This window comes from Miniopterus schreibersii, assembly GCF_964146895.1.
Source record: "Miniopterus schreibersii genome assembly, chromosome: 9".
Classification (NCBI taxonomy): Eukaryota; Metazoa; Chordata; class Mammalia; order Chiroptera; family Miniopteridae; genus Miniopterus; species Miniopterus schreibersii.
In genome coordinates this window covers 72,545,243-72,570,380 of record NC_138118.1, presented here as the reverse complement: position 1 = coordinate 72,570,380, position 25,138 = coordinate 72,545,243, and the positions used below count along the sequence as shown (strand labels likewise).

At 37.6% G+C, this 25,138-nt stretch overlaps 1 protein-coding gene across 2 annotated transcripts in view; it reads left to right on the top strand.

The window, feature by feature from the left end:
• The window catches only part of HYCC1 (hyccin PI4KA lipid kinase complex subunit 1), a 58,456-nt gene extending 42,029 nt beyond the window's left edge, over positions 1-16,427 (top strand). The window contains exons 11-12 of one of the 2 annotated variants that reach the window (XM_081146705.1): positions 10,515-10,810; positions 11,818-15,983. In XM_081146705.1, coding sequence (XP_081002831.1) covers positions 10,515-10,783 — 269 coding nt within the window. In that variant the 3' untranslated portion in view covers positions 10,784-10,810; positions 11,818-15,983. Of the gene's footprint in view, positions 1-10,514; positions 10,811-11,817 lie in introns of both variants that reach the window. The other variant, XM_081146704.1, reaches the window with a different exon arrangement.
• The last annotated feature ends 8,711 nt before the right edge of the window (positions 16,428-25,138 follow it).

The window sequence follows — 25,138 nt, the reverse complement described above, 5'->3', positions numbered from 1 at the left end:
ATTTAAGTGAACATATTGGGAATTAGGAAAAAATATATAGATCCTTCAGTTAAAAATGTAAAATATTGAAGCTCAATTGTATTTGTGCATGTGTGAGAGAAAAAGCTGTGTGGCTGTCCATGCATGCATTTAACAGAGTAAGATAGGCACCCTGCAGTCAAATGGATGGCATTTTCCAGAAGTAACTTTAAAGAAATCACCAAAACAAGAGAAAAGACTGCTTGAGGTATCTGGTATCCGTTAGATACTTACATGCTTTCCAGATTACATTTTGGCCCCCACTTGGGCATTTGGCACCTAGTGCTACAGCCTCATTACAGTAACCTTATTATCTATTCCCCTACGCTTATTCAAACTCACAACTCTAACACTTGGGCAACTCCTGTTTTATGGTAACAAAAGTCACAGATAAAGATTTAGAAGAGAATGAACTGTAGAAAGAAGTCAGGTGCATGGAGCAGATACAAAATATAGCTTAGTCCTGTTTACCACCCTACTGTAGTACGAGTTCTAGGTTGCATTCCCTCTTTTTTAATGTAGACTTGGCTTTCCTTTTTATAGCAGTATTTTCTGTTGTTACCCTGTTCGCCTGCATTAAAGACTTCTAGTTTTCCATCTTTGTTGTCTTGAGTCCTACTTGAACACTTTATTGTCGCTCTGGGCTCTTTAGCTGACACTGGCTTCTTACGGGGAAGATAAGGTATCATTGCTATAGTTCTGAAATATAGAAATAATACATTAATTTTTGCAGAAACAATGCTAAAGGGCTTATAGATTCCGGAGTGACCCACAAAAGCCTTTTCATCCCATAATGTTTCTGAAGCAGATGGCTATTGACTGTAGGTTAGTTTATGACTGTGTGAAAACACATTTAGAGTTTATTTGATGGAACGCTAATGTGTTTCTTATTCCACTTATATCTCTACTACTCCCTTACCACACCAAACCTCCCAGGAGGAGGGATTTCTTCCCAGACTCCAACTATATCACACAGTAGGAACATGGAATATACAACTTGAAGCCCATGATAATTACGATTGGGGAAGGAGGAGGGAGAAGCTGCATGAACTTTAAGGAATATTCTTTTTCTTTTTCTCCTTGCCTCTTTCTTTGTTACTGCCAGTGCTGGGAAAGAAGAAAGCCATTGGGCCTCCTTTCCCCCTTTTTCTCTTTTATTTATGTTTTTTTAAAATTGAGATATAATTGGCATGTAAAATTATGTTAATTCAAAGTGTACAATGTGATGATTCAATATATGTATATATTGCAAAATGATCACCACAGCACATCTAGTTAACATCCATTGCCACACATACTCACAAATGTTTTTTTCTTGTGATGAGAATTTTCAGATCTATTCTCTTAGCAACTTGCAAGTATAAAATACTGTTTTATTAACTTACAGTCACCATGCCACCTGCATTACATCCCCAGGACTTACTTTTTTTTTTTTTTTTTTAATAACTGGAGGTTTTTACTTTATTGACCAGTAGACCACTTTCACCCATATTCCCCCCCACCCCCCCCAGTGCTCCCCAATCACCAGTCTGTTCTCTGTATCTATGAGTTTGGTTTTTTTATTTGTTTAGATTTCACATATAAGTGAGATCATATGGTATTTATCTTTCTCTGTCTGACTTATTTTACTTAGCATAATTCCCTCAAGGTCTATCCATGTCATCACAAATGATAGGATTTCCTTTCCTTATTTTTTTATGGCTGAATAATATTCCATTGTGTATGTACCACATTTATGTTTTTTAAATATATTTTTATTGATTTTTTTCCTTACCACTTCAAGATTCTCTTATATAATCTATATCTGTTTCCTTAAGCTTTTCCATTTCCTCTCCTCTTCCAGAGCAAATTTAATTGCTACTTTTTTGTCCACTTTACCATGGCCATGACTCACTCTTCTAATTTTAAAAAAATTATCTATACGTGGAATAATGTAACCAATTTTCCTCCTTTTTTTATTTTAATTTTTTTATCCTCACCCAAGGATATGTTTATTGATTTTAGAGAGAGGGGAAGTGGGAGAGAGAGAACATGAGAACATTGTGCCCCAACCAGGGATCAAACCGACAATGTGGGTACATGCCCTGACCAGGATAGAACCCGGAGCCTTTGGTGCATGGGACGATGCTCCGACCAACTGGGCCACCCGGCCAGGGCCAGCATTCCTCCTTTTAAAATAGTTTTTGAAATACCACCTCTTCATTCTATAAAAGTCCCTAATTAAGTTATGATTGCAAATAATGAGTGCTTTAGCTTTTGCCAACTAGTTAATAAAAAGGCTTATCTGGTGAAACCCCAGTTCTGTGTTACTGCTCACCATTCTTTCCACCTGTGCATTTGTGAGCTAATGAGACAAGGAAGTGAAAAGCACTTAGCACGCTTTAAAGCACTACAACCGTTTGCAACCGGTAGGTATCAGTAATAAAAGCAATATTTGTAAACTAGATCCTTTCAATTTTGTCCTACATTGGGGCCTGGCACATTATTTTGATAACATTGCATTTCATTATTTTGATTTAGGGGATCCAAGAGTACAAAGTTTTAAGTAGTGAAAAAGGAATTGAAAATAAAACTATATATATTTTTAAGTTCTCTAACAGTAATACAAAATAAGTACCGTGGGAATTTTAGAGTAGTTAATTACATGGAATATTTTAGTGAAAAATCAAACAAAATACAATTTACATAAGTGAATTTTACAATTTACATAAGTGAGGTTTCGTGTTGTTACAGCAGTTTTATTGCATTTTCAGTATGAAGTTTCTATTTAAATGATGCCAAGGTGTTTAAATAAAAATAAATGAGTGTAACAAAATTCAGAGTCCTGTGATTATGTCTTTTAAAAATGACAAAAAATGTGATTTATTTCAGTTTGTTCAGTGGTTTAGTACTAACTTATTAGATGAGAAAAAAAAAGGAACAATAAAAAGTAGCAGTTCATTTTGGAAAATAATTTTTAAAAAACTGCTTGTCAATTTAGAAGATGTTAAATTTCTGTTGTATAATAACATTGATGAAACAGGACATTACTAACTTTCTAACTGTTGAACACATCTGAATAATTATAAGAAGTGTATTTCAGTTAAGTATTTTAAATATTATTACTTATAAATGTTTCAAAACATTTAAAGTAGTCTTCTTTCTAGATACTGCAATATCTTTCTAGATATCCATAAGCCTTGAGATAGAACATTTATTTTGTGAATCTGACTTTCTATCACTTTATGAGAAAAGCATTTAGTGGAAACAAAGTTGCTAATGGTTATAAAAAGCATTTTGAAAAATGCAGAAGTGATCAAAGTAGCAAATGTTAAAAAATTGGCTATTGGAATTTTACTTCTGCAATTAGAAATGTATAATGTTTATGTTTTTAACTTAAAAGTTGTCTATACTTATTAAGGAAATTTAGGGGGGGAAACTAGCAGTTTTATAAAAAGGTATAAGTGTTTTTAGTGTAATTTGAGAAGCCCCATTATTTTCAGACTCTAAAATGCTATTTGAGGAACAAATTTTCCTTTCCCAATATAGAGGATAAAACATTTAGACCAAAAATAAGCATTTCCTTCTGGCCAAAGTTAGCATTGCATGAACTTTAATGGGCATTCTTGATATGGAACTTTATACTCACGAAGGATAAAATAAAATATTAGGAAATAGGAGATGACTAAAAGAAAGGGAAATATTAACTAAAGAGCTAAAATATCATGCGGCTACAATCTACACATGAACATTAGGTTTAAAGATTGAGGAAAGAATCCCGGCTCAGCCAACTTTAGAAGAGTACAAAAAAATCTTAGTTTATTTCTGGGTAAAAGTAAAATAATCTTCTATACAGAGAAGTAAGGTATTTTAGAATTATTGCTCTTAGGCAAACACACTTGTTTGTAAATTATTGGTCTACATTTACTGTTACTTATTATTGAGCACCACACCACCCTTCCAACCCCCTTTTTAGGAACAGGTGTTGCACACTGCACGCAGAGGAAGAAATAAGCTTTTATAGATAGTTTTGTAATAGCTATTGCTTACCTGTTTTTGGTCTGTCTGGTCATGAGGATCTTTAATCATCATGAAGGATTCACCTGATCCAGCAGCATCCACGTTGCAATTCTCGAAGGGATTTTTTTTTTTTTAACTTGAGACTTAATAAAGATGACAAAAGAAGTTATTGAAAGTGACCGAGTCCACCTCAGTAAGGAGAATTGTATCATTTAGTATATACGCAACAAAAGCTAAGGACTTGACTCTTGCCCTGGCTCAGTTGGTTGGAGCGTCATCCTGTACACCAAAAGGTCGCAGATGTGATTCCCGGGTCCGAGCATGTGCAGGAGTCCACTGATGAATGTTTTTCTCTCACTTCGATGTTTCTCTCTCTCTCTCCTTCTCTCTCTCCCTCTCTCTCTCCCCCCCCTTCCTTCCTCTAAGATAAATAAAAAATAAAAAAAAATAAGACTTGACTCTTCTTTATTAAGGAAACTGGTAATAGCTCTAATAGCTCCTAACCAGTGTGTCTATAAACTAGTCATTCTGGTCCAGGCTGCATTTCCTATGTGTTGCCCCTTTCGTATTTGGAAAGTCTACTTCTGGCTTCAGGAGCCAGAGTGTGGTCCTTTAACTGCCAGGACCTTATTCTATGTTTCTATGGCAGGTTCACTTTCCTTTAATATGCCTTGCAAATTACTAGCCTAGGCTGTGAATTGTTAGTGTTTTTCTTTCTAACCTAGGACACATTTCATGCTCATTATTTTGTCTTACACAAATATGACTTCTGCTGATTAAAAAATGCTAATAAAGTATGCAAATAGTTTATCTGTGTACCTGTCAGTGGCTGCCCATTGTAATCAGAACGATATCTAAGCTCTGTACTATGGCATAGGTGGCCCCAGTGATATGATGTCTTACCTACCACTGCTTTTACCTAATTTGAAGACCACTCTCACTCTTCCTTCTAACCCTTCAACATACTAAGCCATTTCTGCCTTTGGGGCTTTGTACTAGCCATTTGGGGTATTTGAGCTGAAATTTAAATGAAGGCCTCGGGGGAGGGGTGGAAGGGGGTCAATGGGGGGAAAAAGGGGATATCTGTAATGCTTGCAACAATAAAGATGAATTTTTTTTTTAAAGGTGCCAGATTGAACTCTTCCTCCATATTTTGTGTACCATCATTCAGATACCAGCTCAAATATCCTTCCCTCAAAGAGAGCTTCCCAGACCACCCATCTAAAGTAGACTTTCTCCCCTAGCGCCCTGCTTACTCTCCCATTATTCTCATTTTCTTCATTGCTGCGCTGTTTCCACTACCTAAAATAGTCTTATTTACTTAATCCCTATTCTACAGAGTAAACTCCGTGAGGGCAGGGTCTTTATCTGGTTGACCATTGTGTCCTCAGAGCCTAAAACAATGTCCGGCACATAGTAGGTGCTCAATAAATAGTAGTTGAGTGCATGACGGGTGGATGAATGATACATTTATAATATAGACTGAGCAGTGTGTTCCTCCTTTTCTCGTGTTGAAAACAGTATAACAACATGATAGCAAACTGGGCTGAAGGGTATTCACTTATAATCCCAGTATTTAAAGAGTTATGATTTTACAATTTTTTCATATGTGTATGTGTTTTTCATAATTGTGGTCTTTTTAAATTTAAAAAAATTATTATTTTTAACATTTTGCTTTGTTCAGTTAACATCTTCAAACATTTTCCCGAGTCCTAGTAACTCCAATTATTTTAATGGCTACATAATACCACATTGAGTTGATACTCCATCATTTACTTAACTATTCTTTTAATATGTTAAATAATTTTTTTCTAATTTTTTGCTATTATAGATAAGACTGCAATGAATAACTAAATGAATATAGATAGCATTTTTATTCCATTGAACAGAATAAATTATAAACATAAACTGACTGGATTTAAGGTTATGAAGTTGTTTAGATATTTTATGGCATTTTAAATATATCCTATAAATAAATGTATATGAATTTATTTGGAGTTTACTCTAAAATACTTTTAATAATTAATGTCAAAACTGTACGATGTAGACATTTAAGGTGTGGATTTTTTCAAGCTTCAGCTTATTTTATTGTTTTTGCAAATAAATTTTAAAAGTGCTTTGGGTCATAACCAGATTACGTAAGGCTCATAAAGTAGTCTGAGTGCAGAGCTGTGTGAATTGTATGAATAAATTGGTTCTTAATTTAAATTACTTTTAGTAAGCAAGGCAGCCTTTAAAATATAAAAGCTAAAGCTGGGATAAAGAGTTTCATTAGTTATAAAATGGAGTGGATGTTTGGGATTATAAAATTACACATGGGAGAAATCACAGCTTTTCATGATCAGTTTTAATAATATTTGCAATTTGTTTCACCTTTCCCCCCCTCAAAGCCAGAAGAAATTTTGTAGGGAGAAATTATTTGAGTGCCTTTGAGAACCAATTTGGAAATGTCTATTAAAAGTATTCTTTAACTCTCCTCCTTTCTGTATGTGGAGAGAAAGCTACCTATATATATTTTATTTATACAAATAAAATATTCTCTGAGAAGTTTCTCTGTGGATCTGTTTTGAACTTTCCGAGTTATTTGAAGTCAAATGTAAGTATATTGCGCTTATAGGGATAGAACAATCATGACACCTTTTGCATAGATTTTTAAGCTCTGGGATTTTAAACAGATTCTGTTTTCTTATGCATTTATATTCCCTTAAGACATTTCTATAATATTCTTAAAGAAAGGATTAACTGCTCTTTTTAGCTATGTATGTGATCCTATGGATGAGATAATAAAAGAACCATAGATTTTTAAAAATCTTTTTGATGTTACTAAGCATTTTACTAAACCAATATTTAGAGGTGGCTACTTCACTTTTCTAAAGCAAAGAGCCGTTGCCTTTCTCTGTCAGCTAAAAAATTCTTATTAGCATAAGCTGTATATTATTTTTCCTTTTCTAAATTTAAGTAACACATTCCTAGCCTGCCTTTCTCATGTCTTCTACATGTTTTATTTAATAATAATTTCACCTCATAACAGGAAATTCATTCAATTCATCAAACAAATATTTATTGGGCGCCTACTATATGCAAAGTACTTTCCCAGGTACTGGGTATACAGCAGTGACCAGGCAACAATCCCTGCCCTCATGGAATTTACATACAGTGGATAAGATAGATAAATAATTGTAGGTTAGAGAGTGATTAAGTGCTAAGAAGTGGGGAGGAGGGCACATGAAATATGGGGCATATGATCAGGGAGAGCTTCACTGAGAAGGAAACTTTTGAGAAAAACACCGAAGGAGAAGTAAGGAGATGAGCCATGTAGTTCTATGGGAGGAGCATTCCAGGCGTAGGGAACAGTAAGACCAGTAAGAAGGTGGGTGTAGTGGGGATTGGGTCACAGAGCTATTTAGGGGAAGATGTTGGAGAAATAATGGAGGGCAAGATAAGATAATGTAACATGCTTATTGGAATTGCATAATTATCTTTCTTTACTCTGTAATTTTCCTGAGAATTAAATTTCTGTTCTTTCTAGCTCTGTACAGAATTTCCTGCTTTTCTTTTTATGAATTTACTTTAATAAGCAGTTAAAATTTTTGCCATTTTTAACTGATAACATGCATGTATTAATTAGTTAAAGATTTTGCTTGTGGAAAAAACACATCTTATTTTTTCTACTTGCCATCTAATTTCATGTTTTAAAATTTTAATATCATGGCTTCTTGGGCTGCAGATCTTTACCTCTATCACAGTAAATGTGATTAGTAATCCAGTTGCTAATCCTAGTGCTGTTTTATATTATTATTATTGTCATTTTATAGTTTTGCTTGCAGAATTCTAAATTTTCACCATTTTAAATTAATAATTTTATTAGCACCTTTAAAAAATAAATGCAACTTAAGAAAAACTAACCTTGAGAGTTATGACTGACTCAGGTTTTCTTAGAGATGTTTATTTGCTCTTCCTTCTGTTTAGCCAAAGTAAATTACCTGCTTTCTATGAAGTGACTAGGAGTCCAGCAAATAAGTTAAACCTAATTGAAAGATGTCAGAGGACATTTAACTCGAACTGATTTTAATGAATGGAAGAGTTAGAATTTATAGTATTTGAAGTCAAAAGATTTTTCTGTTTAGCTCCCCATTGAATAGTCGTGTGGCTCTTTCTGAACTTCAGCTTCCTTGTCTGTAAATGTTAGTCAAATTGCCTACCTGAGAGGCTCACTGTAACACATTGTTTTGAGAATATAATTGAATAATATGTGAACACACTCAAAAAACTATTCGATGCTGTTCAATGTAAGTAGTATTTTCTGTTCTGTTAGGCCACCTATGCATATATATATATATTTTAATATATCTTTATTGATTTCAGAGAGAGGAAAGGAGGGGAGGGAGAGAGATAGAAACATCAATGATGAGTCATTGATCAAGCCCGCAACCCGGGCATGTGCCCTGACTGGGAATCGAACCCCTATTGCCTGGATCCTAGGTCAATGCTCAACCGCTGAGCCACACCCGGCTGGGCTTTTTTTTTTTAATATCGTTATTGATTTCAGAGAGAGGAAGGGAGAGGGAGAGAGACAGAAACATCAATGATGAGAGGGTCATTGATCGGCTGCCTCCTGCAGGCCCCCAACGGGATTGAGCCCGCAACCCGGGCGTGTGCCCTGACCAGGAATCAAACTGTGAGCTCCTGGATCCTAGGTTGATGCTCAACCACTGAGCGGTGCCCGGCCAGGCTGCATAACTTTTAAAATTTTGTATTAATATTCATTGGCTTTGTTATGTCTGGATAATTTCCACCGTTTATAATTTTTTGGCTTTATGGTCCCTTTAATAGATAGGATTTTACTTGCCCTCACTTTGAAGACAACTGTTAGCAATGGGATAGGCTTGGAACTTTCTGGTCTCATTAAGCCTGTGTTATAGGGGCACCTAGAAGCTGCAGAGTGATGCTACCTTACCAACATGCTTTCGTCTGTCTAGGAAATAAAAATTTCATTTAGGGAAACTTCAGTCAAATTTTTCTGAAGCACTAAGCAAATGGCTAATTATACCAGCACACTGGCCAAAAAGCCCAGGGCAAAATGAAGGTTTGAGGACCTCCAGAAATACATATTGTGTTGGGTATGGGGTACCCAGGGCATCCATAACAACTTTTGTTTTAAGTTTTCAAAATTTGAAAGAATCATATAGAACCATGGTTCCCAAACTTTGCTGCACATTAGGTACCTGGGAGCTTTTAAAAATCCCAGTGCCCAGGTCATATGTCATACTAATTAAATCAGAATGCCTAGGGTGAGAGCCAGGCATCAGTAGTTCTTCAGGATCCCCAGCTGATACCAATGTGCCGCAAAGGTTGGGATCCAAAGTTTGGGAGTTTGTGGGTCTGGCCTCCATTCTTTTACTACATGTTACTGTTTCAAATGCTTTAGCACCATTAGTGAGAGCATTATGATCTAATCATGAAAAGCATTTGAAAGTAATATGTAATGTCCCTCAAGCAGATTTGTGGTCTATGCTTTTTAAGAGTATAAAATGTTTTACATAGTCTTACATTATTTTGAACTTTTAACTTTCATTACTGGCCCATGGCAAATATAGTCATGTTATTTTTTTCCCATTTCTTACAGATATTTCCTTAACAACTCTAAATAAAATCATGCCTTTCCAGTGTAAGACAAAAAGAATAAAATGTCTACAAGTATTAACTAGTTAGGAGGCCCATTCCTTTGTTTTTATTACAATGACCATTTTCAGAATAAAGGACCAACACACAACTTGTTTTTCCAAATCCATTTTTATTTTTCTCCAGCTTAGTAATGAACTGTTGTTACAAGATGGACTAGATTTATGGAATTAGTATGAGTCTGAAGGAGTGGGCTGTTTAGTTATATCACAGCTGCATTAATATTTACTAATATACAAAATGATTGGTATGTGAGACAAAAACTATACCTGTAGCATTATTAACCATGATATCATAAGTGAATGAGCATTTCCTCAATATTGTGATTTATTAAGTCAGCCTCAATGTAATAAGAAACAGAATTTTAAGTGTAAAAAGGGGAATTCCTAAGTAGCTTGTTTCCTTTTGTTGACAAAAGCTAGAGTTTTAGCTGTATATCCTTGAACATTTGCCTAAGGCTTTATAAATAAGTTCAAATGGTCACACTATTATCTTAAAACAATGGAAATCCTACTTTGATTTATAAAAAAATTTCTGTTTCATCGTCCATGTCAAATATGTGTGTGAAAAAATGCAGAACATGAGTTGATGCTCTCTGAGTTTTTCTTTGTCATTTAAAATGAAAGAATATGACCCTGTCGTCTCCAGTGTCATCAGTATTATAAATTATGGAAATTTCTGCAGTGCAAATATTTGACTTAATTTATAATGTTCAGTCGTCCGGTTTTTGTTTTGGATCTTTTGTTTTTCTTGTTTTGCATTTCTGTTTTGTTTTGTTTCCAGCCATCATTTTGTCTTATCATCTTCAATTCTAGAGCAACCTGACAACAATAGTGATGCTACTGAATTGGGCATCCTTGTCATTCCTGAGATTAGTGTCACAAATGTGGCCGGAGAGAGAACCGGGAATGGGGAAAAAGGCAGAGCACTAGGAGAGATTGACGCTCAGCATATACAGGGTGTGCAGGAAGCAGCCACAGATCCTAGAACTGAAAGCAAAGGCTTGCCAGAGATCAGGAGGCAAAAATCTGTGAGGAAAGTGCTGGAGGACGGGATAAACTCCCCTGGCAGAGGGCAGTGCTAGCCCGGCGCTGGGCAGCCGCTCGCCAAGGTACCTCCCGCAGAGGGCCCGCCGCATGTCTTACGCAGCAGTTGCACAGTCACAGAGATTTTGCATGTCATCTAATCAAAATGCATGCAGTATGCACCGTAATTTCTCAATGACACTTAATGCTCTTTGGAATGGCTATACCTATGTTGTCTCTGAGTAAATTGTTATGAAAACTGAGGCAGAAAATTGCTTCCAAAATGATTTTCTGCTTATGTTTTGAGATCAAAAAGTTAATTATTTCATCTTTGTATTTTTGCCATCTTTGATCTGAAGGATAATGTATATAGAATTTTAACAAGTTTGTACTTGTGATACTTACAGTCTACTTTTTATCTTTGTAAAATCTAGAATATAGTATACAACCTTTAAAATTTTTTGTATTTTTATTTTATTTATTTATTTATTTTTAATATATCTTTATTGATTTCAGAGAGAGGAAGGGAGAGGGAGAGAGAGAGATAGAAACATCAATGATGAGTCATTGATCGGCTGTAGCCCGCAACCCGGGCATGTGCCCTGACCGGGAATCTAACCCCTATCGGCTGGATCCTAGGTCGACGCTCAACCGCTGAGCCATGCCCGGCCGGGCCCTTTAAAATTTTTGAAAATATTTTAATACCCTTTTAAAATGTTCCTTGGTAAGGGCTGTGATTTTTTACGGCTTCGTTACTCAAGAAGAGCTTGCCCTAGTTGTACTGTGTGGTATTTTTCCTGATTGTTTCTGACCTTTTGCATGGATAGTAAGAAGACTCTTTCTAAAAACACAGTGGGCTGTGGTTTATGGCATGCTTTTTGTTTCATACACTCTAAATTACTGTTATTTAATTACAATGAACTCTTTTTGGCATTTTATAGGCCGTTTTGATTTATTCTTTGATTTTGGTCTATAACCAGTTGCTTTACCTAATTATGCTGAAGTTTAATTTATCTAAAATGTAATTGATTTGGTATTAATCGTGAAAAAAATGAAAATACTTAATCTTAATCTTTCTTATTTCTTTGTTTAGGAAATACAGAATTAACTGGTCAAGAAGAACTGATGGACATATCTGAAGCTGACGAGGGATTTTATTCCAGGGCTGCATCTAGTACCAGCCAGTCAGGATTATCAAACAATAATAGTCACAATTCTAGTAAGCCAAGTGTAGGAAAGACTCAGAGACGGTCAGGAGGAAGCAAAACTGGAGGAAAAGAAAAAGAAACTACAGGGGAGTCTTGCAAAGATCACTTTGCTCGAAAACAAACTCAGAGAGCCCAAAGTGAGAACCTTGAGCTTCTCTCTTTGAAGAGACTGACGTTAACAACCAGCCAGTCCCTGCCCAAACCTAACAGCCATGGTTTGGCTAAGACTGCTGCGACTGTGTTTAGTAAATCCTTTGAACAAGTTAGTGGTGTCACAGTCCCACCTAACCCATCCTCTGTTGTTGGCTGTGGGAGTGGGACAGATGCCAATAGGTTTTCTGCTTGTAGTCTCCAAGAAGAGAAGCTTATTTACGTTTCTGAAAGGACTGAACTTCCAACGAAGCACCAGTCAGGTCAGCAGAGACCTCCTAGTATTAGCATTACTTTGTCCACAGACTAATCTGTAAGAGTTTTCTCATGTGACCAGTGAATCTAGAAACGTGGCTTTGCTTCTTTATGAAAGTGTGCAGGGTCTTTCATCCCTGTTCCTGACGGAGCCCCAATGTCTTAAGTTCTGAAGGCTTTATCAAGGGAATGATGTCTAGGTTGAGTAAGTTGAAATATGGTTTTGTTATTTTTTTGGTTGTGTTTTTTTCTTTGTTTCTGTTGCCCTGAGGTTGTCAGTGTGATGATACATTTTGGCAGGTTGGTTACATCTCCTGAGGTTGTGAGTTTTCCGCCCCCTCCCCAGCAACTCCTGTTTTGGCAGATGTAAGTTAGGCCTTCGGAATAAAAGGAAATCTCCATGGATGGGAACTGTTTTTCAAAGGATGAAGCAGAGGTGCAACTCCAGGAATTGTACAGCTGGCTATGCAGCAGCCAGTTTTGAAAAACGGGCACATGAAAAAACAAAAATGATGTGAAAAGTGCCTGATGTGAATGATTGTAACTAGACCATCTTTCAGATTAGTAGAACAATTTATATAAAGCACTGAAAGTGCTTGGTGGCTTAGAACCTAGACTATTATATGATTCCAAGGGATGGGCAGAGGAATTTCTGTTGCAATCTTTGGAACATTTTTATGTCAAAAGTCAATTTGCTAGTAGATGTGTTGTTTTGAAGTGTTTGATCTGGATTGAGCAGATGAATCCCTTCCGATTTCATGTAATAGACCATATAGCTGACTTACCCTGCTGCTTGATTTCAGAAATCCTAGTTAGTTTAGATTCCTATAATTCAAAGCACACATCATTGAAGACTTCCTGGAAATCGTAAATCTTACAGCACAGCTCTCAAGATGCCAGTGTCAATCATATTGTTTGTCTGCAAATGAAGGAAGTTAGTTTAGGTAAATTGTTTATCTAAAAAATGTCATAAAAAAATAAAGAGTGAAATGGATAAAGGATATTTACATATGAACTAATTTAGGGTTTATGTTTGTGTTCTTAAATTTAAAATTATAAAATATGAAAAAAATGTGTTCTCTATTTTGTGAACAGGCCTGTTTTTTTAATGTTTTTGTTATGATGGAAAGAATAATCGATGTAGTTACCCCCAACGAAAAAATAAAAAAGGCAACACAGTAGAAGCTGAGCAAACTCATATGTAGCTTTAGAGAACTATGTGACCTCTAAATGGATGTGAAAGCTTGGTGTTTGCTAGTGATGGTCATTCAGCTATGGTTGAGTTTGCCTGTAAGTCAAGAATATTTAAGTAATAATTCAGAGTAAGAGAGAGAGCAAGACTGAGGATGAGAGTAAGCTGACAGGGAAAGAAGGCCTTGGGAGCTGTCCACTGTTCTCTTTGACTGTTGGTGCACAGTGGCTTCCTTACCTAGCTGGGGTCACACAGACAAAATGCTCGTTTTCTTCTTATACCTGCTTGTGCAGAGCTTAAATATGTGAAAAATGTGTGTTGAGTGCTAACACATTTACAATATAAATGCAGTCCTGACCATAACTGCTTTGGCTACTATTTTAAATCTAATTATTCAAAAGGCATGAACTCATTTTCATTCATTAACCTTGAATAGAAAATGGTTTTTCACATAAGTAAATTTGATTGTTGTAGTCCAGTAACAGAAATGGAATAAGGTCTCTTGACATAAATTGAAGTTAAAGAAAAGAAAAGAAGGCAACCAGACAGTGAAAGCTGATATAGTATTAATTTAATAGGAATCCTGTGTACAATTTAAAATGTTTGTAAAAATGTCACTGTGAATTTCCTGTTGTCTTTTTGTAATTCTTTAGCAAAGAATTTCCCTTAGGCATAACTACTAGCAGTATTAATAGTCTTAAGAACTAATTTAAAAGATCAGCATTTTAAGCAAGTTAAGATGCTTGGGAAATACTGTAGAGTAAGTTTGTGGAGACATTAGCTGGCACAAATGAGAAGTGAGATCTTAATGTGTGACTGCTATAATGGAAACTGATTTTGGTATTATTCTAGATCATTGCCACTCATGTGGTCTGAGGACTGGTATGTAGCATTGATATCACCTGGCATCTTGTTAAAAATGCAGAATTTTAGTCATTCTAGATCTACTGAATCATAATCTACGTTTTAGCAAGATCCTCGAGTGATTTTTACGTATGATAAAGTTTGAGAAGAGAATATCAAAGTGCAGGCAAATCACTTATCTAATATTTAGAGTTTTCAGTGGTCTCACAACCCTAGATCAAATATGTTAGATACTAGCTCATTATAATCTTCATTGTTTTAATGGCAAGTTAATTTTTTAATAGTGTCAATAACACTTGACTTTTTAAGTCCTCTAGTTCTAAATCTTTTAATGATTTTTATTTTACAATAAAAATGTAACATGTTATATTTTTCTTGTTAACCATAGATGGAATCAGAGCTGTAGATGTCTATAATTTTAAGTGCCAGGAGGAGTACCACACTTTTATAAAATGCACAACAAATCTGCACGTGTATATTCTTTTAAAAACTCTGAAGGCTCACTAAGTGGAGTGGTTCTGAATTTTTGCAATGACTAACTTCTGTCAGTTAATTTTCTGGAGTATGGAGTTATATATTAACAGTAAAATTCTTTTATAGTACCTTTGATACTATTTCAAATAAGAATTATACATTTGAAATTTTCATAGCTATTATAATATTGGATAATGCTAACTATGATAGCAATTGTAATTGTCCCTACTATTCTCTCCCCACTCACCTGTCCAAATTTGAAAGTTGGGGTGGCTTTTGTAGGTCATTTTCTCATGAAGATGCTATTGTGACCATTTGGCCACACACCTGCATATCCAGAATAACACTTTTTATCATGAGAAGGACTCTGCACAAGGTTGGGGCCTTGTACCCTATTGCTCAGAGGATGTGAGCAGAAATTGTAGCTCCACTCCACATTTTAAACCTCTTACTCTTAAAATACCCAAATATCTGTGGTATTCTAGTGAAACTGGGTCCCAGCATTTGCCTTTTAGAATCCAAGTGGGGAGTGAAACAAAAGATTTTCAAGGGAAGCAAAGTAGACTTTTCCCAGGGGACCCAGGGCAAGTAAGCACCCTGGAATCCTTTGTACACCATCAATGAACTTTTTAAGGACCTCTGTAGACCTGTAGAGTAGAATTCTGTCTTTAAGTGATGACAAAGTTCATTTTGAAAAAGCAATATTTTATTGTCCTTTTCAATTATGATGTAACGGCTTAGCAAACATTACTTATTTCAAAATAAAAATTTGAATTAAAGGGAAATATATTTTTTAAACCAAAATAGGTAAAGAATCTCAGTTGTAAGGGATTTTGCCTATTTTGGAAGAATAAAATTGAAGTGTTAAAATCTTTAAGTTACAGGAAACAATGTACTCAGACAATTTTAAACAAATATTTAAAGTAGGCTATTAAAACTTGAGTCTCTAGGCACAATACATTTACACTCTATTAAAGGGAAGCACTCAAGGAAATATATATGTTAAATAATGTAACTGAAAAAATATTTTTTAAAAAGAAGGAATAATTTGATGGGCACTTAAACTAAGCACTGTAGATAGAAATTAATGTATAATAGTGTTTTCCCAGCCTTTGGATGAAAAATAAAAAACTCTCCAGCTCTTTAATTAGCATGAACTTACGCTTTTAGATTTGCTCCTTAGTAAAATTATACTCAATACTTTGACTTACATTTGTGTTCAGTATTGTTAGATCCTTCATCAGAGAACATAAATATGCTGTCTTCTATACTTTGTAACTTGTGCACATCTAAAGACACTAGCAGTGAACATTTGGAAGATATTTTTGTGGTTTTTTAAGAGTTCTAGAGTACCTACCTGTGTCTTGCTGTGAAGTTTCTAGTAGTAAACTCCACATTCTATTTCACACACTGTTGCTTCCTCTGAAGTGGAGTTTATTGTGTACCTCTTCTCTTTACTTCTGATCATGTAGCGATACTAATTTTTTCATAGTAACTGTTCCTGTTTCTAATTGTATTCCAGAGTTTACATTCCTAAAGAATAAACTATGACTTTGGATATTTTTATGTGTTCTTGACCTTTTTAACACTATGGAAATTAACTGGAGTTTAGTTTTTTGAAGTTTTGTATATTTGTGTAAATGGTTTCAATATACAATACTTTATACAGCAGTGTTGACTCTCATTAAAATAAAAACTGAAAATACATTTTTTCCAGATCATTTTATTCATTAAAAAGATCATCCTAAAATTTTGCAAAAATCATGATGTGGGAGAAGAAAATAAAGGAGGAAGACAGACGAGCTGAGCTGCTGAGAGAGAGCTTTGGGGAGTAAGTCACAGGGCAGTGGCATCTCATTCCTTGCTTTACGTGTTCCTGGCTGAGGAACGAGAAATGTGACAGGTCCACTAGTGTCCACCCAAAAGAAGGTGAGCTCCAGGGGCCATGTACCACTGGCTGATTATTTGTCATACCCAAAGCACAGGCACATTTAGATAATGTTTTTCCCTTTTATTTTTAATATGAGTGTTTATCTCTTGAGTGCAGATTATATGCCCAAAGTACTTAGCATAAGACTTTGTGCATGGTAGGTACTGAGACATTTAATGAATGAATGAGTTAGACTGGTGTTAGTTTTGGGAAAGAATGAAAGATAAGGTCTCCAGTGTGTTATATCACAGTAAAATTTTAGAATTTTCATTTATTGGCTCTAGGAGATCTCCCTGGCTTTACTTGAATTGTATTACTGTATGCTTAGAAACAGGACTCTCTTAGAAACTTGAAATAAAAATGGTGTTTAGTTGATTACATATTTAGATAATTCCATTTTATCTGAGTAATTTAGGAAATATTTGGAGTATTCATAGAGAACCAGAACAACCAGAGCAGTGATTTTGTAAGCAGTGTGATAACCTTATGAAAAATACACTCTTCTAGTGACTTTACTAATCCCAATTAATTGTTGACTTACCTAATAGACTCTGACCTCGGTAATATCAACATAATTATTTTATAATTATTAAGGGAGACTTTTACAAACAATTCTAGTCATTTGGTAATTTTCCTTGCATTGTTATTGTGGTGGTAATAATACTTGCAATTAAAATTATAATCTCATTTAACCTTCAGTACAATCCTGTAAAACGAGTATAACCCCCATTTTACAAAAGAGGAAACTGAAGCTCTCAACAAAGCAAGTGAATTGCCCAAGGTTACCTAGCTGCTGGGTGGCAAAGCTGGGGCTTGAGCACAAGATGTCACTCACTTTTATATCACTTGGTAAAACTAAGTAAATACTACATAATGAACATATAATTGAAATTCACCCGATTTGTTTCATAAATGATAAAGTTTTAAGTTATAAATAAAAGTTTTCCAAAAATAAGTTGTTATGTTTTAGAGAATTTTAGATAATTTGTTTCAGTGATACAGTGAATGCTGCTTATTCTGATATTAAAAACATGGTTAAATGCAAATTAAGATTTTTATATCTTGTCGGATAGATGAAGATTTAAAGGATTGATACTAGCATTGGTGTAGGTGTGGGGAAATCAATGGTCTCTCGGGGGAGACCATTGGCAGGACTGTAAATCCATACAACTAAATTGGTGAGCAATTCAGCAGGATCTGTTCACATACCCAATTCCACACCTACCAATTCTACTCTCCTGTGCTTATTCCATTCTATATTTTACAGGAATTCTAGCACAAATGTGTCAAGGTATTCATTGCAGCATTGCTTGTAGTAGCAAAAAAAAAAAATCTAAATGACCATTAATAGGGGACTAGATAAAATATGGTACATGCATATAGTGGGATATAATGTAGCCATTAAAAACAACACAGGTCTGTATGTGATTATTCAAAAAGATTTTAGCCTGGCCTGGTGTGGCTCAGCGGTTGAGCAATGACCTAGGATCCAGGATTCCCGGTCAGGGCACATGCCTGGGTTGCGGGCTCGATCCTCAGTGGGGGATGTGCAGGAGGCAACTGATCAATGACTTTCATCATTGATGTTTCTATCTCTCCCTCTTCCTCCCTCTCTCTGAAATCAATAAAGATATATTAATAAAAAAGATTGTATAATATTCCCTGAAAAAAAGTCTACCATAGAACAATAGGTAGCGTGTGATCCCATCTTCCTAAGGAATATGTGGAACGTCTAATATGGGTAAATATATATATATTTCTCTTAAGTGTGACCTAATAACAGCCTGAATTAGGGACAAACTGGTGCTTTTAAAAATAGATTCCTGGGCCTTGTGCTAATGCCCCTGAATCAGAATCACTTGGAGTAAAGCAACAAAACCTGTATTTCTAACGAGCTCCTCAGCTGATTCTTACACAAACTTAGCACTTTGCTTTTAGTAGGTGACAGCAACGAATCTTCGTGTCTCTGGTGCTGGTTTGTAGTTACAAAGGATTATCCCTCTTTTTTAAATGATGGAGGTGTAATTGACATATAATGCTGTATTAGTTTCAGGTGTACAACATAATGCTTCGATATTTGTATATATGTGAAATGATCACCACAATAAGTCTAGTTAACATTCCTGAAGAGACCTTGTCTTCTAAATGGGGCCTCCCTAAGATAAAGCCAATTAACATTGATTAACAGCCACATAGACCTGTTAATGAAAGGAGACTTGGCCCAACATAGAAAAATGATCTACTGTATAATACACACCAATTAAATGAGCAATCCTGTTTAAAAAAACACACACCCTTGTTATTGTTGAACCCTCCCAAATATCATCAGACAACCTGTTAATAAAGTAAAACTAAGTACTAAAACTGCAGTGGGAGGGTGCACCTCTGATACACTCAGCTGTGTCTCAGAACCAGAAAATTGGATATTGGTAGAGCTTTGGGATCTGTGCTCAAACGCTTTAAGGCACATCTGTGACCACAGGGAACTGATTGGATTTGGCAAAGTTAATGAAATGGTTTCGGACTGTCGCAAGCAGCAAGCGAGGGTCCGGAGGAGTTTGATGAGCTGGCAGTTTGCCCAGGTAAGAAGGGGAGTGAATGTAGGGTAAATGGTGCCCGCCGAATTCCTTAATCTAATACATTTAGTTTGCCAAAATTTTAACCTCAGTGAGTTTTAACACAATTATTTTTTTATTAATTATTTTACTAAGTAAAGAAAACCATCTCTTTCAAAGAATTACACAAAGTCTAGCTTTTAGTGTGAGTTGTTCCTATGCCTGTGTTGTCGTTTATTTGGGCTCTTTAGAGTAAAATTTGAAAGTTTGTACAAAACTGGCCTGTGGTAGATCATTATGACCTGTTAGCAAGTGGATGAATAGTGAGTGAATGCATCCAAGTGGCTACTTTCTGACTACAAAAATGAAATTTGATAAGAGATCAGTTTAATTTTATCCTAGCAGATCAGAATTTCTCCCGAAGAGACCATTTTGCCATAAAGGAGATGAACATAACTGAAACCAAAACAAAAACAAAGCAAAACAGGAAAAGCTTAATCCGTGCCATTGGGTTGTTTCCTTTCCTATTTTAGAAAGAAGATGGGCGTCATAAACAATTTTACTTGTGATTTTGTTTTAAAAAGCCTAAGTAGCATTTTGAGTATCTTTTATTAAATATGTTTCAGTACAATATGAATATGCTTGGGAAATATGCTTAATTAGGGGAGAAAAGAATTGGCATTTGCAAAGTTTAATCAAATAGAAAATGCTTGGCTTGTGGAAGCCAGGCCTGTGATTTTTGAAAGCACATTTCCTACTTTCTTCTCTAATGGGAGCTCGCGGCTCTTTGCTAATGGTGAGTGAATTATAGATTCTCTAGGGCAGAGACTGTTTTCTGTCTTATTAGCGACTTGTGTGTACAAAGAGACAGGTTGTTCAGCCTCATGACGATTTATATTTTAATAAATGCACACTCGGGCATTATCTTACGGAATTTTCTTAGCCTCCTGAGGAGGTAGTCAAGAAAAATTCTCCCATGTTTATGGATTAGGAAGCTGAATGAATGAAATATCTGAAGTCACATGTCTTGTGAGAGTTGAGGCTGAGGCCTGGTCCTCAACCCAGTGCTCTTTCCTCTGCACCAGTGTCCCGGGTCCCCTGCCCCACTGCGTAGCTTCCCTGGAGTTGGGCCGTGTACGCCTTGCATGGAGGGAGCCTCTCCTGCCATCTAAGGATTTCCCAGAGGGACAACGTGGTCACTTACTGTTCGGGGTTGTCCCATTTAGTATCCCTGGACCTCACTAAGTGCCAGCATGGGCCCCTGTGTGGTGACATCCAGAAAAGGCCCCTCACGTGACCAGCTGCGCCCGGGAAGCGCTGCTGTGCCAGTGCTCTCCACCACCTGCGTCTGCTGTCATCAGGGGCAGGACTTGCCGCCACAAGGGGTGAAAACAGTCCTGGGAAAGCCTTTGGAACATCTTTGACCGAAGACGTACTGTATGTAAGGCTGCTTTAGGACACAGGAGATGTTTAGAGGGGATGAAGGAGTATTTGGAATCCCTCGAGCAGGGGCAGTGCCAAAGCTTAAGAAAGGAGCTACCGTTGGAGTAGAAGAATTGCCCCCAAATAATCATGAAAAGAACAATAGTAATGCTACCAGCGAGTTATCGCCATGTAACAGGCGCTTTGTTAAGCCACTTATATCATCTCATTTAATTCTCACTGCAGCCCAAGCAGCTGTTGCTGGCATCATTCTCCCGTCACAGACTAGCGAACCACCATCATCCCTTGCCGCAGTCATTGCTGTAACCCCCTTTCCGGTCTTTCTGCTTCCACGGTTACCCCGATAGTCCATTCTCCACAAAATCAACCCGAGCCAATTTTATAACATGAAATCAGATCGTATCACTTCTCTGCTAAAATTCTCCCACTACTTCCTGTCGCTGAGTGAAATCTGAAGTCCCACGGTGGCCCACAGAGCATTGGCCTCACATGCCTCGCCGACCTTGCCGCCTCTGCTCGGCCTCACACTGGCCTCATTCCGGCCACGCTGGCTCCTGGCCATTCTGGGAACAGGCCAAGCGTGTTCCCATCGGCAGTCACTGTCCTCTCCCCCAGATATGGCTCAGTCCCTTACTTCCTTTAGTCTCTGACTTGACCTCACACCCAGAGAGTCCTTTCCTGAGGGCTCTATCTAAAACAGCCTGCCTTCACTCTTCCCTTCACCCCGCCTCGCCTCCCCTCGCAGCGCTTAGCGTTCCCTGACAGCATACTCAGTGCCTCTTCACCCATCTCATCTGTTCAGTGCTGCTCATTTCATAAGACTGGGAGCTTAGTGAGTGTGGGCTCTGTCTTGTTCGCCCCCTAGAAGACTGGTTGGCATATAGTAACTCAGTATCTGTTGAATACACATGGCTTAGAGAAGGTAAGTCGCTCGCCCAATGTTCAGAGCTAATCAGGGGTGGATTTGCACTCTGGACTCCCAGATGTCAGAGAAGACTCCTCTTTGGGAAAAAATTAGGTGGCAGAGAAGCTCAGAATGGGAGATGGAAACAGAACATGGCCTTTCTTCTCTGCAAGGGAATGCCCAGTGGAACTTTTGCTTTTAAGGTCCATGCAAAAACAGAAATCCATGAAATAACCAAAGAGAATCGTACATAACTAAGGTATAGACACTTTTAGAGACTTCATCAAGCCAGGAGTCTGCAGCTAAACTGGATCCAAAGCCCACTTCTCCTCCTGGGCCCTGCATTTGCCAGACAGCAGTAGCTTTAGCCTTGCTGCTTAATTGTCATATGAAAGGGATTCATGCAACTGTGAACTGCATGCCCTTAAAACCAGCTCCGTAGGGGTCAAATTGAACAAATTAATTCAGGATTAGTTCAGAAATAACTAAACCAGAGTTTCGGTCTGCCCAATAATGTTTGCTTTGTTCCATTGCTTTAGAGTCGTGTCCAATTTATGAATTTTCCTCTTGCAGTTCTTGGCATTGTGTCCTTTGGTCCCCTGCTCTCTCTGTACCATAACCCACAGGGAGCCTAGCTGGCTGTATGTCGAATACTTAAAAAAATTATTTTTAAAAAGTAATTATACAAAAATTTTAAATGGCTTATGTTTTTGGCTAGAGGGAAGCAAGGGAAATCTACAGACTAGATCCTCAAGTGATATGGACTCAGTCTCTTGCTGGAATTTGCAAAGCCAGTTTAAATCCAATCTTAGATTAACCAGAGAATTTATATGCATATATGCTCAACCCATGGACACAGACAATAGTGTGATGAAGGCCTGGGGTGGGGTGGTAGGTGTGGGGTAGAAGGGTTCAATGCGGGGGGAAAAAGGGACACTTGTAATACTTCCAACAATAAAGATAAATTAAAAATAAATAAAAATACTTCACAGGAAAATTAAATAAAAATAAATCTGATCTTAGGTTTTAGAAGATTGGTTTTAAAATATAGAAATTCAAGAAGGCAGCTTTTGAGAATGCAAATTCTGAAGAACTTGGGATCCTTCAGATATAATATTAATCACAGAGCTCATCGAGCTGAATATCACAGTGTGTACAATATAAGGAAACCACAATAATAAAAACAGCTTCTCTGCCTCCTGAGGTTCGGTGCTGCTTTCGCCCTGCACAATTTCCTGCATGCTACTGTGTAGAGAAATAGCACTGCGCACGAGGGATCTGGTAGGTGGAAAATTAAGTTATGACAACTAGCTGAGAAGCAATGAACGGACTTCAGCAGATGAAATGTGATGACATGCAATGTGGAAGCGATACTTTAAAAATGTTCAGGGTGGTTTGCATCACTGTCGGGGCAGAATAAGGTTTATTATGCAAGAGGGAAAACTGAGAAGAATCCAGACATCTCGTAGGAATTAGGAGGAAAATGCAGCCCACAAGGAGGAAAGGGAGGGAGGAAGGCTGGCCCTCTGAGGCGGCCCACGTGCCTGTGGGACTCCGGGATCCGGGCTCCCAGGGGGGTGACCCACCCAGTGGGGTTTGGTGCTTGTCAGGTCTCCCCCTCTGACCACTTACATAGCCTGTGCGTTTCTGTCGTTTCTGCCAGTTCCTCTGCCGATGTTTTTTGCAAGATAGCATTTGCACATAAACGCCTCCACCAGAACTAAACTTTAACAGAGCCTGGCACTATAGAAAGGGTTACAAACGAAGGAAAGGGAAGAAAGAATGGGCGTCCTTTCATTCAATGTCACATGCTTATCTTTCCACCATGCCCAGAACGCTCCTGGACACCGGGGAAATGAATTATAATTCTACAGAAATTACTGTATTAAACACACACACACGGGGAGTCCAGACGCTGTCCAATGGAAAACGCAGAGGACCCGCTTATGTGAGCCCGGAGGAATAGCGCCCGTTACAGGGACAAGGTCTGAAGGATGCAGCGCGCCCGGCAACAGTCCACGCCCCGGGGAGGGCTCCAGAACGGGCAAGAGAGGCCGAAGGAAAGTCCTTCCTATCTTTACTGTGTTAATTCTTTATGAGGAGAGCCTATTTATGCATTAATTATTTAAGAATGAATTTAAAGGAGTAAAACTACTTGTATTCTGTGTCACTCCGATGGTTTTGTACATTTCTGTGGATCTTGTTCAGCGGGACTCAGGTTGTCACTTACCCCCGGTGGAATGTCTACATTCGTCCCAAAGCTTTAGGGCGAGAGTCTGGCGTGGAGGGAAAGGAGAGAGAGTGTTTCTGCGCTTAATTTGATCTTTCCCACGCTTTTCTCATTGCCTTTTCCCGCACGATAGTGGCCATCTCACACTTTTACCTCAAGGTCAGGCCAAACCCCCTGAATATAATATTGATGATGGTAATAATATGAATGAAATATGCAAATGCTGCTAATAATAAATGAGAATAGCTATGCCCTTTTTGGCATTAACTCCACCCCAGACACTCTTCTGAGCACCTCCATGTATTATCATGGTTTAAGCTTCATAGCCACTCTGTGTGGTCAGTACTATAATTATCCCCAGTTTCGAGGTTGAGAAACCGAGGCTGGAGGAAACCAATGAACCTGACTGCAGCCACATGGCTGGTGAGCGGAGGAGCGTGGATCTGAGCCCAGGCAGTCTGAGTCTGTGCTTGGGCACAGGGAGGTGTCAGCATTTCTGGTGCTTGGAGAGACACTGCCGACCAGTGTCCGTGGGAGGAGAGCATCCAGTGGTGGAAAACACAACCGTCTAACCTAGACGTGCAGGCCTTTGGAGAGACCTCCTGTCCCATCTGGCTCCCCGTCGCTTCCTCTTATGCTGCTTTGAGCCTGTTCAGGTTTCAGTTGCCACTGGGCCACTCCATCAAGTGCCTAATTCTCTCAGGCACCGTGTAGTGAGGGGAAGAACCCGTCGACCATGTACAAGCCTCGCAACGGTCTCCCAGTTATCAGTTCCTCCTACTTAGAACAGCAACAGTAAGAAGCGTCTTTTAGAAGAGAGAAGGGCTGGCTTCCTGGGGGCCAGTGAAGAATAATTCCGTTTCTTTGAATATTGACTTTGGATATGTCAGTTTTGTTCCTCACGGGCGTGGAAAGCATAAAGTGGTAAATTTTGAAGTGGTTTTTATAGTTTATGGAGAAAGGTACTTTATATGCCAAATAAGAAAGTTTTCTCCCAGCCCCCCACTTCTGTCCAAACTTTGGGAATTATTTCATAATTTTTCTGTTCATGACCAAAGCATCTCTGATACATCACAGAAGGTGCGTTTAAATATATGTACATATACTTATGTATATGTGTATGCATATGCTATGTATACAAATTTTTAAAAATATGTTTTTATTTAATTTTTAGAGAGAGGAAGGGAGAGGGAGGAGAGAGAGAAACAT